Source organism: Euwallacea fornicatus, chromosome 19, assembly GCF_040115645.1.
Source record: "Euwallacea fornicatus isolate EFF26 chromosome 19, ASM4011564v1, whole genome shotgun sequence".
Classification (NCBI taxonomy): Eukaryota; Metazoa; Arthropoda; class Insecta; order Coleoptera; family Curculionidae; genus Euwallacea; species Euwallacea fornicatus.
The window spans coordinates 2,259,887-2,275,355 of NC_089559.1; the positions used below are offsets into that span (position 1 = coordinate 2,259,887).

A 15,469-nucleotide genomic window follows, 5' to 3' on the forward strand; every position below is an offset into this window, starting at 1 on the left:
CCACGAGAGCGTTTCGCGCCTTAACGGGAATTTTCATTTTTCTTTTGGATTTTCGCATAGGACGATGTAGTAATATCCCTTGCCACTGAAATCTTCTTATTGAACGTCAGTAACGCCATATTTGTTTTGCGTTATAGTAGTTAATGTAGAACAGCAGTGGCTCCTTACAAGCGGTTAATAACGTCAAATAAAAACGTCCTTCGAGCACGTTTTGAGGATTGCAAATTCTTCGGAATTCCAGTTGAAAGTTGAACCACTGTCTTTGTACGCTTATTCGGAATTGAAATCAGTGGCGTAACAAATTTCCAACGAGGCAAACCGAAAATTTTCACTATAGACATGGTGGAAATTTTGTAAACAATTTTATGATTTAACGTTTAAGAAATTCCTTCAGTACGCACCTGAAACTAAGTATCATTGAGTGACTAATTTGAGTAGTTAGAGGACATATTGCTCCTCGGCACTTATTTCAATAGAATAGATGACACACCAAATTAATGATGAGAGAACAGGTCTTAAGGATCACCGGTTAAGAATCCCTTCAATGCTTCTCTGTTTTTTAAATGATCGAGTGACGCAGTTCATAATCTGATGAATAGCTCTTGGGTTCTGTGAGACGCGTTGTCGAATTCAATTTTCTATCCGCGACAATTGCGAAATTTGTGACAAGGAAAACGGAAGAAAAGAGACCTAAAAGGCAGGACCGTACTTTCTCCCAACAGAAAAAAAAAACTTAATTATTGGCTGAACTTGATGGCACTCCAAAAACTCCACATCGCATATATTTCCTGATGTTGCATTCTTTGCCTACAATAAATTGATAAACAAGGCTTAATATTTTGATAAATAACGACAGCTGCAATAATAGACCCGCCATCGGCACGTATTTATAAATCTTGTTAAAAGAACGATTTTTAATGAAACCAAAAAGGCCGATGAGTTCCGAAAGAACCTTTTTGGGTACCGAATTTACATTTCAAAGTCCGCGGGGGTCGGCAAATTTCGATTTCGAATTAAGGTAAATGGGTAGGTATTATGGAGGATTGATGGCTTTTTCTCTTTTTCTCAACTCTCGCTCACTCCAATTTGACTACTTATTTTGAAGAACAAACGATTCCTTTAAACCTGGACATGCAGAGGCCATGGAAGAGTGAATTATATCCCCATTCTAATTAAAATTCACACTTGACACCTAATTTGTCTTTCGAACACAGTGATTAACATTCGAAATTAATTCTGGGACTGCATCGACAATTTTATAATTGATCGAACGCGACGAGAATCCACGAGACCTTGTACGAATTCATGTCTCCGGTGTTAATTGTGGTCTTTGTGGCCATTTGAGGATGTTAAGGAGGGAAATTTTAATTAATGACCGAATGGTTTCGTAACAGCTTGAATTTGAAATTCTTCTTTGCTCGGTGTTGATGCTGCGGAAAGGTATGCTACGCCGTTTGTTGGCTCTTGCCTCGGAGAAATCAAAAGAAACGCAGCTGAATTATTTAGCCTGAAGGAGGTGCTGAAAATGGCTTCAGGAAATTCGTTAAGAGAAAATTCGACTAAACCGACTAAACAGGATGTCACAAATTTACGCAATGTGTGTGTGGTCCTTCCGAACTATTTTAGGATCGGCGGTGGTGCTGAGGCAGTTGAACTGAGGCAAAGTTGCGCATTTCTGAGCGCTACGTAATTCCATGGTAAAACCAAAAAATCTTAACAAAGACACCGAGGCTTAACTTTGCATAAAAGAAAAGAGTTGGCTGATATTGCTGGGCGCGACAGGTCCGTTCTCCAAATATTAAATAGAAATTCCTAGTTAGTTAAAATATCGATGTTGATGATGTCCGCTAGACGCCGAAACGTCGCTAAGACAGAACGTGTGGTTCAAATATTTGCCCTACTGTATATACAGGTTGTTCCATAAATGTTGCATTACATTCCAAGGTACTGTCACCAAAAGGTGACAGTACCTTGAAATATCATGTGGTTCCCCATATAAACCATATTCCATTAATGCCTCATTAGGAAAATAGGATGTTAAAGTTTTATTGAAAAATGAAATTTAGCACGTTTTGACAGTTAATGCAGACGCATTTATTTGTGCAAAAAAGTTATTTGTAGTTTTATCAGTGGCGTGCGGACGAGCACGTCTCAGCACGTTTTTAAAGAAAAATGCTCTTTTCGTTCTTTTTTATCCGACGCATCATTTGCAAGTGAAAAAAATAAAAACCGGCTACATGTACGATACTCTCTAAATGGTTTTAATAATACTGAACGTGTTCTAAGTATTATTTATTTGCCATAAAATTACAGAAATTGTTCAAATTGGAGGTCATTTTAGTCGAGACATGATTGAGCTCGCCTGTTCATTAATGCCCTCATACATTGAAATATTCCAGGTATGTTTTGGATTTGTGTGCTGGCGGCCAGCACCCTTGAGGGCAGCTCCTCCCTAGTTTTTATTTTTTTGCACGGGCAAAGAACGCATCTAATGACAAAGAGTAAGATGAACATTGCAAATGAAATGTAAATTCCAAAATAAATTTTTATATTTCAAAAAGCAGTGGCGTACCAGTTTTTTCTTTAAAAATGGGCCGAGACGTAATCCTCCACATGACATTAGTGAAATTAAAAATATTCTTTTTGAATAAGCAAAGTGTGTACATTAGCTGTCAAAACGTGCTAAATTTATTTACATATCTCGTGCGGTTTTGAAACTATCAATAAAAATTTATTTTTTAACCAAACTATAACGCCCTATATCTTCCTAATGAAGCATTATAAACATTAGTGGAATGCAGTCTATATGGGGAATCACATTATTTTCCAATGTACTGTCGCGTCCTGACATATAACGAAACGCTTATGGGACACCCTGTATAGTTCACAAATATCCGACCAATCAAACCCGTACTAAAGCACTCTCCACTTAACTCTCTTCAATTCAAAAAAATCACAATAAAAAATATGAAAATTTTGATATTAACGTAGGTACAAGACCAAAAATAGGCTCAGATAGAGTGAATTGAGCGTTTATGTCTATAAAGTGGGGGGGAAAGGCAGTTTTAACGTTAAACTGACGAAAATTACCGGTATAGAGCGAGAAAAATGAGTTTTTAAATTGATTACACAGTGGCTGCAGCCTCGGTCCTTTATCCCCTAATTAAAATACAAACACTCAAGACAATTTATTCGAATGCCAACTCACAAAAGGCTTCTTCACTGTTCTTTAGCGGTGCTTCTGATTTGTATGGGGACGCTTGAAAAATTTATTTCTTAAGATGGGTACCTACATTGGGTCCCTTTCCTGGATAACGGTTTACAGGGCGTCTAAAAACCAAACCTCGTTTTCTAGTATGACAAAAACCTCATATTATCTAATCAAAAGCTCAAATAATTCGGACGGTGTATAAAGATCGTGCCGCATCGTGACCTCTCGCTGTTCAATGAAATGGGCAAGCGTTAAGTAAGTAACCCGTAATTTTTTTTTTATTGGGCTCACCATGTAGGTCCTATACCGGTCCCACCGGTGAAGATGAAGATGTAAACGAGATATCTAAGCGTCACGTGACAGGTTCAGTAGTTGGGTTTATATGTGCCACCCCAGATAATGATGCCTATCAGCCAGATATCTTATTCCCTGTCAGGCACATACTACCTTTTTCTTACAATAAACGGCTTTATCTTGATGCCGTATTGTTTTTACACGCATCCAGCTGCCAGTAGCGTATCACGTCTCCCCATCAAGAAAATACTTTGATTACCACGTGATGTGCAGAAGTGTTGAGGTTGAAATAAATTGAATTCGCTCTGTAAGTAAAAACCGAGAGTGGAGGTTAATAAAGGGATATTGGTTTGGGTGGCCTTATATCTCGATCCTCTTTGCTGCTAAAAGCTTGTTTTAGTGCAACGAAAACTCAATTACTGTAAAAATTTCCAGCGGAGAGCAATTTTCCTCCATGACGGCCAATTTAAGCTGCAATAACTGGATAATATCGTCGATCGGACATGTTGAGGAAGGAAACCGTAAGTCTTCATTAAAAATTGTATTCCCTACATTTCATGTCGATATTTCCCTGTGCGAGTAATAAATGGCGTACGAAAAACTTCTCTATGAGATTTCGATGAGAAACAGTTTCAAAAATAGAAATTTATTGCTCTAAGAATTTCCACCCAAGAAGACGATTCTTTCGGCTCTGGATGGCTCACAGCGTACTTTGTACAGGACGTTCCATCGAAAACCCACCACTACAATTATTTTGGATAATTACAAAAACGTCGCATATCGTCAAGACACGTCGATTTATGTTTTCGAGGGGGACACATGATGGCGCGGATTTCAAATTCATTGGAACAACTCCCCATGCGGGGGTGCAATCGGCTTTGGAATTTCAAATGGCACCATGGGTCGGGTCGCCCCTCATCTTAGAGGTAGTAAAATTTTCTTTAACATAATACCCGATTTTTTTTACCATTTCTGAGAAAAGTAACGCCCAAATTATACAGAAGATGCGATTTTTCCATTATAATGACATCAATTTTTACTTTAACGAACGAAACCAGGAAAAAAATTATTTACGGTGTTATTTACATTTCGCTCAGCAGTTTAAAATTTATCTAGTACTTGTCCTCCTTCCTTTGAGCTACACTCGAACACTTTAAGTGAATGGTGCATTACTATTATACAGGGCGGCCCACTTAAAACAGTCCAGCTTAAATACCTCGAATGAAACTTTTTTTTCCGGACCACCCCCACACACGTTAATTTTACTTTCAAGGGGGACATTTTTAGATCATAAATACGTAGGTGTAGAAGGTACCCCCCAAACGGGGTGGCCCCTGCAAGAACCTTAAATGGCACGGGAAGACGACTACAAATCAAATCAAAGGTTTTTCAATTCTCTTTGCAAGTACGTCAAAATGTTTTCTTTCGCCTTTAAATATTATAAAAAACCGCTTTAAAATATAAGCGAAAGAAATCGAAAAAAGAAAAAAATTTAAATAATGTTTTATTTAATTAAGTTCACATTGCGATCCATTTACTCCCATGGTATTTCTAAGAATTCAAATAAAATCCACGTTTAAATTTGACTCTTTTCTGAACTATGAACGAGGAAAATTATGTATATAAAAGTTCTAGAAAAGTAACAAACCATCTTAGATTTTATGGCTTAAATATTTTATACAATCTATTCACACATACTAAAAAAGTTCAATACGTTTTTGTGTTAAAAGGGCTTGTTGTTTTTCTGCATTTCAATAATTGTAGAAAAGGACAGAAAGTGAAAAAATATTAAAAATTTAATTATCAGGAAAACTACAACACTTAATATATAAGTATGTATGGTTAAATCAATTCAGAATGACCTCCTCTAATACCCTATTCAATATCCTGCACTATCGACCGAACACCCTGTGTAGTATTAGAGTTAGTGTTGTTCGCTAAATATTTGGCAAAGAGGTGATGTACCCTTATGGTACGCTCATGTCTATCGCAGTCGAGTTAGGACTATAGTCAGCCATTACTGGGTTTTTCCATTCATTATCCCTGAATAAGGGCTGCATAGCATAATTGAATGCTCAGCCTCTCTCTGTCAAAACTAGGAAGGTCTAATCACGTTCACCGACGGTTTCGACAAAGTACGGTTTGTAACGCTTTAACGCAACGACCAGTTTTGCACACCGATGGTCGCTCTCTAGTCAAGGTACGCCACTGTTTTATCACCTTTAAGTTTAGTATTTAAGATATCCCAGAACCTGTAATCTCTTTATTCCCTCTTGGTCTCCGACGACTCAAAAGCGAACATCAAGTTCCACCGTTGGTTCACCTGTTCACACTCGTAAACCAATCTAGTCTTGTTTATAATAAATTCGTAAAATATTAACGCGGGTGTGATTTCAGCCCACTGGGGAAGAAAAACCCCAATAATCCCTCAATTAAAATCCATCCGGATGGTCATTTGTACAAAACCCTCGGCTAAAGTAAGTAAAAGCCCTATAAAAATTTGCTATAATTTAAAGGCGGCAACTAAACGAGCCCTGTAGATGGACTGCAGTTGATTTGATTGAGGATTCCCAAGGAAAATTGGGGTCAGAACTTCTCATTTTATTTAAGGAAAGCAATGTGGAAGTTTAACATTTGGTGAATCACTCACTAAATAAATCAGACCATTGTTCATCCGCGAGAAGAACGATTAGGTCAACGAGGACAGCGAGTACCCCAAATTCTTCAATGGAATGGAAGACAAGGGTCACATGTAACAGTTTATCAAATCTGAACGCATTGTGACGAAAAAATATGAATTTCTGGAAAATATCCTGAGTTTTAGCATATACTGTCAGTAGTAGCTTAATAAATGGCCTTACAGGAAACACTGAAGGCTGGGAGATTGTCCACGGCAAGCCAGAGGATTATCCATTTGGTTCAAACCGCGTAACAAACTGGACAGCCCGGTCTTTTCCTCGTATGATAATCAAGTTAATGACCATGAAAACCATTTCAGGGACAACAAGAAAACAAAAACAAAACGAAAATATATGCCGGTAATAACTTGGACATGTTACGAGCACCCGGCCACCCAAATTGACCCATCAATGCGCACGCTATTTTTGGGCAGATGGATCTTTAGAGATAATTGGTGGCATGGTTATTGCACAACCATTTAATTACCATGAAAAATGTGTGACCGTAAAAAAAGTGTGGCGCCGACGAGGACCTCTTGTTCAGATAACAAAACTGGAATAATAAATGTGCATTTATTATAGAGAAATTATCAAACTGTAACGGTGCATGAGTTGGAATGCTAGATGCATAATGAACCTTTAAACGGGATCGTGTTAAAGGCAAAACCGATGGATGTAAAACAGACATTTAGGGGATGATTAGGGGAGCTGCCAATGCTGATATGAGGATAAGTTGGAGTAGAGTGTCGCGGAGATCGTCTTTGATCATAAAATTATGAACATACTTTCTGGCGGTCAAAGGCCCTTGCAAGATCTCATAGAAGTCGCCGTTGTTAAACTCCACTCCTATCCCAACCTGCTGACGATTCAGTACAAGCATAAAAGAAATATTCTCGACCAGATTGTTCATAGATAAATCATTCCACTACTAGTGTTATATGGTGTCGATCTCTTGGTGACACAATCAAAAATTTCTGTCAGATTGCAAAATACACTCGTAGAGAAATCACATTTTCCACGCCCCTTTTAGGGCTCAACTAGCTTCTCTAGATTCATTAAAGAGTTATGTGTCACTCATATGGGAACGGAAAGAATTGTACCAGGAAGTATGCCACACATAAAGAAGGCACGGATATTTTCAAAAGAAAGTTCGCATTTCAAACTTTCAACTTCAGAATTAGAAATACGAGAAGCTTCTGGAAAATCATCTAAGGTAAGCTTTCTTGCAACGTCATGGTGATTTTCTCAGCTGCATCTTTAAAATTAGAAAGATTTCGGAGCTTCATCTACATTTACTCTATTAGAGATATAAGAAATTTCTGAAACCTATCGCGGTTCTCTAAGAAAAATTTGCTTGTAAACCAAATGATAAATTGGAAGGTTGAATTTTGAAAATATGAGCTTCTTCATTTTATTTAAGGAGTAGAGATGTTTCTAATGCAGAAAGCGTCTTTAACAAGCTCTAAATGATGATCAACACAAGCCAAACATAAATTTTTATAAACGCTATATTAACACCAACTCATTGGCCCTAGAGCTAGCAATAATGAGCACTTCGGCTGGCTACCTGTTATAATTTAATTCCATTACAACAGCTACTTATTCTTTAGTGTATAATGCAGACTTGCTTCGGGCTTCTTTGTGATTACGCCTTCCTTCATCTTCGGCTTTATTACCTTTACGGTATACTTATTGGACCAATACTGCTAAGTCCGAGATGAGTCGGTGCAGTTTTTTTTTTAAATCAAATTCATGAATACTTTGCCGCCGAATTAGGTTAGCTTTAAAGTGTCTTTAACTGTAAAGAACGAGGGTAATTAATGTTATTTCGCCCGGTTCTTGGCGTATGACAACTACCTTGCACAATGACGGGCGTGAAATATCGCCCCCTCGGCCTGGCACCCGATTTGGGAGTGACAATAAAGAATTACAACATTATCGTTTAGTCTGAAAAAATATCTCGGAAACAGAAAGGCCGACAGTGCCTTATTGCCACCCGTGCGAGCTCAGGTAGGCGCAGAACAGGGATGGCGCATACCAAATTTTCGAACTTCATACTGGGTAGTTCACTACATACCGAAGAGCAAATCGTAAACCGTAAAATTCAACAAGTTTTTTATCGAATGTGCTAAATTCAGATCTACATTTGGTTTGCCGTATTTTCACTACGTTTTTTCGCCGCTTTTCCGATATATTTTCATATATAATGTCCACGAACTAAATTCATTTCTCATGTGTCAGTCTCGCATTCGTCGAGAAAATGCGACTGTACGAGCGGGTTAAAGCCAGTCACAAATTTTTTCAATGGAGAATAAGCTAATAAACCAAATGAAAGGGGAAATTTTGGTGACTTGCGAGAACTTAAAAAATTATGATACGCCAATGGTTTTTAGGGTATCTTTTTAAGTACCTACTTTGCAGGTCATGTGCAATATGAAATTTTTTCATTTAAAAACCATAAAAACACAGGCGTGCCATATTAAAATCAAAGACTCAACAAAGTATAAATGGAAGAAATAGTGTTGGAAAATTGCTAAGTCGCAAAATATTATATGTTAATGACTGGTTGCATCCTGAGCGCTATAAGGGTTGCCGGTGTTTTGAAAAAACAGGGGCGTGTAGGACGCAATTTTCAAATAAGAACTAGCCCCGACGCAAAATTCAGAATTTTACCAGGGGGGATTAAAAAAATTATTCAAAATTGTGAAGATTCGTATAAACACAAAGGAGCGAAAAAATTAGAATCTTGCCCGCAGTAGCTGAAAGGCTAAAGAAGGCGAAAAAAAAGTCGGTGACAACTGAAAATTAGTGGAAGATGCTATGAAAAAATGCTACAAAATACGCTAAAAAAGATTCGTAATGAGCGGTAAAATGTAACTTCTCAACTACTAAACTGGATGGTCCATGGGAACTACTGAATCAAGAATTATCAGGAATTTCGGTACCTCCCTTTTTCCGCCATGGGAACCCTCCCATACAAAGTGGCCCGCGCAAGTGAGCCACATAAAAGATCGCCCATAAAAGAGACAGCTAATTAAAGGGAGGCATGATACTGAAATAATGTATGGAAACAAGACCCGACAATTTCTAGACCCGCAATCTGGGAAATTGATATTAAGAGGCGTCAAGTTTCAGAATTATATAAATTGTGTAGCTCCAAGGTTGGTTCTCGGGACGCTGTTATCGCCAAGTCTTTAAGGTTTGATTATATTTCAAGGCTTTTAAATAGGTATGCGCATATGTGCTAACCCTGTCCTATAAGGCACGCTACTGCCTCATAATTTATTATTAACTCAAGCATACCACACAAAGCAACTAAATCCATCATAGTTTAATTACGCTGAAATGTAGACTAAAAGTACTTTCTTACCACTTTCAAAGGCACCTTGAACGCCACTATCTTGGTGCCCAAGATGCACCGCCCCAAAGGTTTGTACCTCAGCCATCTGAAACAATGTTTCGATTTTTTAAACATTAGCGATGTTGTACTTCCCCCACCTGCGACGTTTCTAATTTTAGTGATTTAAAAAAGATATTTTCTCACTTGAATGGTTCATTTTAACAGAAGCCATTGGCGGAGCTCAGTTATTTAGCGATAATAAATTGAGAAGTAGAAAACCTCAACTCCCTCTCATCTATTATGCCTATGGTTTTTGTCAATAAAACACGTTTTACTGACTCCAAACGTCGCTGAAAGGTTTAATTTTATATCAAAAATCAATGGCCAACTTCAACAAATATCGAAAGGAAACCTCAAACTTGCGAACCCTAATGGTTTCTCGAGATAAAAATATTACTTTAGAAAAACTACAGTAACATCTCGCGGAAGACTTCAGAACTACAGTTCACCTAACAGAGAATCCCTTTAAAGGTCTGTTGCGCCACCTAGCATGAAAATGTGTACTCATCAAGATGGCACTACATTCAGTTATCTGTAACGGACTGTATCCCCCTCTAGCGTAGATATCGTAAAAAATTGCCCGCCGTTGCTAGATTATTTTGGTATAATGTATAATCGAGCAAAAAGCTGAACGGTGTCCGAAAATAATGAAGCAAACACACCTCATCTAGGGAAGAGGCAAAGGCCCACATATTACAATTGAATTAAATTTTGAATTACTTTCGTCAGGGCTTTATCATCACAAAAAGTAGGAAACTGTTTGGTTTGGAAAATATGATAAAGCCTGCAACGTCGCAAAGAGAACCAAATTAAACATATGGCACAAGAGGCTAAAACAGTAATGTTGCTGGTTCTTGCTCACCGATCAGGGATCCATTTATTCGCTTTTTTATGTTCGCCCATATCGTCATTTGCTTGTAAACTTTCTCGTGGCAAAACAATAAATGTAGTACAGTTCTGGGATAACACCAAAACAAACGAATCACTAACGACAAGTGACAATTACGTACGTCATCTGTTGATATATATTGCGAATGTGCGAACACCAAGAATCTTCTGTATTGACTTTTTAAGCTTGGGTTTATGTATCGATATCTGTACGAATATTCAGTTATCGATATTTCCATTCAAGGAGTGTGTATGGAATTGACGGACAACATTTGACTGAGAAAGGAAAGTAGTAAGTATCGATAACGAAAATGCTTGAAGAAGTAATAAAGAGCAAAGAGAAGGAGAAACAAAAGTGAAAAAAGTTGTCAGAAATCAAGAAAACAGATGACCCCCTTGGATTTTTCCATCCCCTTTCTTACGTAATGCTTATGCGGTTCAGGGGGCGGAGGATTTAGGGTGAACAGGGCAAAGTGTTTCGTCAGTTTGTCATTCGTCAGAAGTGATTCTGGACGTTAGATGACCACACTTATTGCAGGTCTGGACCGGATATGAAGTGCTTATGTTTAGGGAGCAATACCAAGGAGTAAAAGTAATACATTTATAATTAAAACAACGATTCATTATATTGCTCCAGTCACACAATTCAAGTATCATCAAATCTCATGAATTTCATTTTTATTTTTGCTACTACCTAAACCGAAATAATTTCCTATACTTTTCGAACAGCCTCTGTAGCGTTTCCAACGAACCAAGCGTTGAGGCTCTAGTACCGAGGCACATGGTAAATTGCCCCGCATCTAAACTCTTCGAGTCGCAGTTCACCTCATGAAAAACATGTATCAATCCCGGATCCACGCACCTTACAATTTTATGACTATGCTTGGATACTATGTTGTCAAAAAATGTCACGTCCTCTGTGCCCCATCCGGTAATCTTAACGTTGTACCCGCCCAACTCTTCATAGTCCATTTTATACATAGAGGCAATGCCAAAACCGAACTGTCTCCAAAATCCACGATTGGAGTCTGTTTGGTTGCCTGTGAAGTAAGAGAAGCTTGTGTCCGCGTACGTCTGCAGGCCGATGTTTAATAATTTAGGACTATATAAACTATACAAAATTGGGAAATAGACACTCTTGCCCAAAACAGTATTCTGGCGCACCCTTTGAAGAAACCCCGTATCGAAGACTATGTCTACGTCTATGAAGAGCACAAGCTCTGTCCTTGAAAGGATATTCACAGCCCTCTGCAAGGCACTCGCCCGCGAGAATGGCTTATTAGGATCCCCGAGCACTACAGTCACATTGTGATGCTTTTTATAGGCACTAGTCACAGCTTTTGATATTTTAAGATTAAGGTCATTGATCAGCCTCCAAGTTTGCTGATAATCACTTGGGCTAACTTCACTATTGTAGAGTATCACATAGAGCCTCGTAGACTCCCAATTTTTAATGCACACTTCCTCATACATGGCTAAAAACCTCGAAAATGTGCTATAACGTCCGCTAAGTGGAAGTAAAAAGTTTATCACAGTTGATTCGCTAACGTCACGGGAAAATGGCAAAAGCGGCGGGAAGTTGTCGCTAATTTTGTTAATCACTTTGCCTAGGAGGTTCGTCTCTGATCTGCTGTCAGGCCCTTGGTTGATGATTTCTCGGATAAAAACACCTGAAAAAGAAGAATCATTAGAAAACATAAAACGCTTACTAAAAGCATTTTCTTTCCATATGTTGTTCTGGTTACGGGTGGCAGTGGGCGAGCTTCATCACTCGTGCGGGCGCAGCTACCTTAACCAGAACCACATCCAAAAGAAAACCGCTGAAAATGAAACATCTAGTGTTTTAAATTTTTTGATGCCGCAATTAGAGATGCCAGGAAAGTGTAAAATCCACCAAGCACATATGGCAGCCAACATAGGGCTTTATGGAATAAAGCGCAATTGCCTATGATCTAACGGCAACAGGACAACACTTATCTAAGGATCTATGTATGAAGCCAAGGGTAGATCCCAACTGCTAATGTGGCGGGATCCATAGATAAGAAACTATCTTAAGAGTAAAATTCAAGATGTAATAACGACTAGTTGCACGCATCCAAAAAGCTATACCCGGAATATTCCATAGGGTATACACTAGTCAATGAATCGACAGTTAAACCTTTGTATTGAATCGAAAGGTCAACATTTTGAACAATAACTGTAAGCCATCATTTATTTATCAAATAAAACAACATCTAATACGAACAAAGAGTAATTATAATGATCAAAACCATGTTGCATTTTTTCTGCTCAAACGACTTGTTTGCGGGCACATCTTCATTTAAGAAAAAACATTGTATTGATGTCTCCTACTACCCTTGAAAAATTTGTCGCTATATTTTTGGATCATTCAAGATTCATTTCATGAAACACAACAGTCTCTTGGAAAGGAACTCAATAGGACAATCAAGGGGTAATAGAGCGGCACTGAAGACTTGGAAAGTCCAGTTCAACTTGCTAGGACCGGACTTGAGCCTATTGAAGTCCCCAATAAGCTTTATCTTAAGAGGAGAAGAGGGAGGAGGATGAGAAACTAGCGATTACTTCATCCCCTGCCTCCCTTATTTTCACTTCACTACTTACCGAATTGGTTTAAAGTTTTATGTGCCTCTCATTGAGTGTATCAACACAGTTTGCCTCACATTACGACTCACCTGAAAAAGTTTGCTGCACGTACGCGTGTCGTCGAACCTGTACAGACATTTTCTGCCCCCGGTATTTCCTGTACATCAACAGCAAATCCAGGATCAGATCGACTCCATGGAGTGGATCTAAGCGCCAGTAACCATATAAAATCTCTCGGAAGTCAATTACCCTTCCGCGTTGTTTCGAATATTGATTGATTAGTTCCATTAACTATGGGGAAAAAATTATTTTCAACATAAGTAGATCGGCTTGAACGGGAAAACAAGTTTCTATCACACTACACTTGACCTTTTAACACTTTATCTTAAATTAATTTATTTATAGTTCAGTTCATCTTTATAATTATTTTCTCCACACTTTCAAAATAAACATTCTGAAAATCATATTTTAATTTGATAAAAAGGCAATGAACCTGCACCAGGAATCGAACAATGCTAAAAATGATTGGTATATTTGGAGAATTTTGTATAATAAAATGAACAAACTGATAATGGCTTGTCTTGTATGTAGCTCGTAGATTATGCATTTTTAAGTCAATATAACGAATACACTTTAACTATCACTGTTATGAAATCTTCAATGACGACAAGACTTCCAACTGTGCTTATTTATTCAATAGATTTTATCTCATAAATTCTCTCGAACTTCGTATACAATTTCCAGATTTCGATACGCCGACTGTTTATTTTCCATGCAAGTAGTATTTTTGGAATTTTTAATTAGACATTTTTGCAGGAAGTAGAATGGATTCGTCGAAATATCAAAGCTTAATAACGGATTCACATTTCCAAAAAAGCAATGTGTGATATTTTGAGTTAATACTACATGTGGCTCTGGTTTCGATTCATTACGCGTAACAATTCAGTAGGACACTGAGGACTCTCATCAAATTAAAAAAAATCAGCCAATAATTCTTTTAGGTTTTAGAGTTTTTCAAATATCAGAGTAATTTTTTCCTTCCATTTTAGCATGACAAGCGACGCACGCCTCTGATTGAATTTAAAAAAATTTTTAATTCAATTGAAAGGTCTTTGGAGAATACTCGGAGCCAACAACAAACGGACTTCGACCCATTGGGTCTCGTAATTTTTCAAAAATTAGGCACACTAAAATCTGTTTTTTTTTAAAATTTTTATTTGGTTTATTTTTTAATCACGTGCGCAATTGGGTTAACTGGAAAAAGAGTGTCTATTTGGTAGCTTTTAGAAAGCACTAAAAGCCATTTTTCAGAACGACGAGAAGATTGGTCATTGCCCTCTTTACGCTCTGATTTTTAAAAAATCAAAATTGTATTTTTTTTTTTCAGTTCTCCTAAGATTGACCACTTACGCTTCTATTTTGTTAGTGCTAATTTCTCAGCGTAAAATAATTATCAAAAGCCATACTCAAAAAAAAAGAAAAAATAAACAACCAAATTTGATTCCTTCTCTGTGTTTTCAAAAATAAATAAATTTCTCTTTGTACATTGGGCTTAAATCACGCATGCCCCTAATTTGAGCCGAATGAAAGTGTCAATTTGGGAGGTTTTACAGGACCCTCAAAGCTGTGTTTTAGAACAAAGCCGCGCGCAGTTCTTGATACCTATGGTCTTTGAGATTTTTCAAAAATCCACGAATTTTTTTTTATCTTGATTTTTTGTTATTTAGGACATCTGCGCCCGTGATTTTGTTCGTGCAACTAAAAGTGGCAAATTCGTCGTCTCACCACCCACTGGTCGTTATGCCAAGTAGATCACCTTTACGAACATTTTTAGGATTAAAAAATCGACTAAATATCGACTCCTTCGAGTTTTACAATTAATCGAAATTTAAGCTTCTCTTTCCTACCTCTCTGGTAACATCTCCTAGACCCTCCTTCAACGACGACCCAATCCTCTTCCTTGGATTCAAATCCCGATGGGTATAAAGAGTTTTCGAAATAAGTTCCCATTCCAAAACATCTCTTAAAGCTGTTGGCCGATATCTATTAATACCAATAGGTTTCCCTGCAATTTTAAACTATTTACCAGACCATTTTAGCCTATAATTATGTATTATAACCTAATAAACTTGTGTCTCCTAAGTATGCTTGAGCTCCTTGTTTAAAGGTAAATAATGGCACATTCGTCCCTAAACTGGCATTTTCCAGACTAGAGGCTCGGAATCCTAATTCGAGCATTGAGCTCGCGATATCGCGATGAATCAGTTGAGATTTATGGAGAACCTCTTGCACTTTGAGGCCCTGAAAAAAACAAGATAAATATCAAAACTTTTCCATACATGCTTCATCGTTACGCTTGTCCCTTCATTTGATGCTTGATGAAGCATGCAAACG

At 37.8% G+C, this 15,469-nt stretch overlaps 2 protein-coding genes across 6 annotated transcripts in view; both read right to left on the minus strand.

Annotated features, from left to right (window-relative positions):
* The window catches only part of LOC136345452 (RNA/RNP complex-1-interacting phosphatase homolog), a 50,088-nt gene extending 39,482 nt beyond the window's left edge, over window positions 1-10,606 (minus strand). Inside the window, exons 1-2 of one of the 2 annotated variants that reach the window (XM_066293778.1) lie at window positions 10,446-10,606; window positions 9,554-9,629 (exon numbers count right to left, since the gene is read on the minus strand). In XM_066293778.1, the coding sequence (XP_066149875.1) occupies window positions 9,554-9,629; window positions 10,446-10,486 (117 nt within the window). In that variant the 5' untranslated portion in view covers window positions 10,487-10,606. The remainder of the gene's footprint in view (window positions 1-9,553; window positions 9,630-10,445) is intronic. The other variant, XM_066293777.1, reaches the window with a different exon arrangement.
* A 465-nt stretch (window positions 10,607-11,071) lies between these two features.
* Chsy (Chondroitin sulfate synthase) overlaps window positions 11,072-15,469 on the minus strand; it is a 28,810-nt gene continuing 24,412 nt past the window's right edge. For all 4 annotated transcript variants that reach the window (XM_066293775.1, XM_066293774.1, XM_066293773.1 and 1 more), the window contains exons 6-9: window positions 15,196-15,376; window positions 14,983-15,140; window positions 13,165-13,366; window positions 11,072-12,141 (exon numbers count right to left, since the gene is read on the minus strand). In XM_066293775.1, the coding sequence (XP_066149872.1) occupies window positions 11,162-12,141; window positions 13,165-13,366; window positions 14,983-15,140; window positions 15,196-15,376 (1,521 nt within the window). In that variant the 3' untranslated portion in view covers window positions 11,072-11,161. The remainder of the gene's footprint in view (window positions 12,142-13,164; window positions 13,367-14,982; window positions 15,141-15,195; window positions 15,377-15,469) is intronic.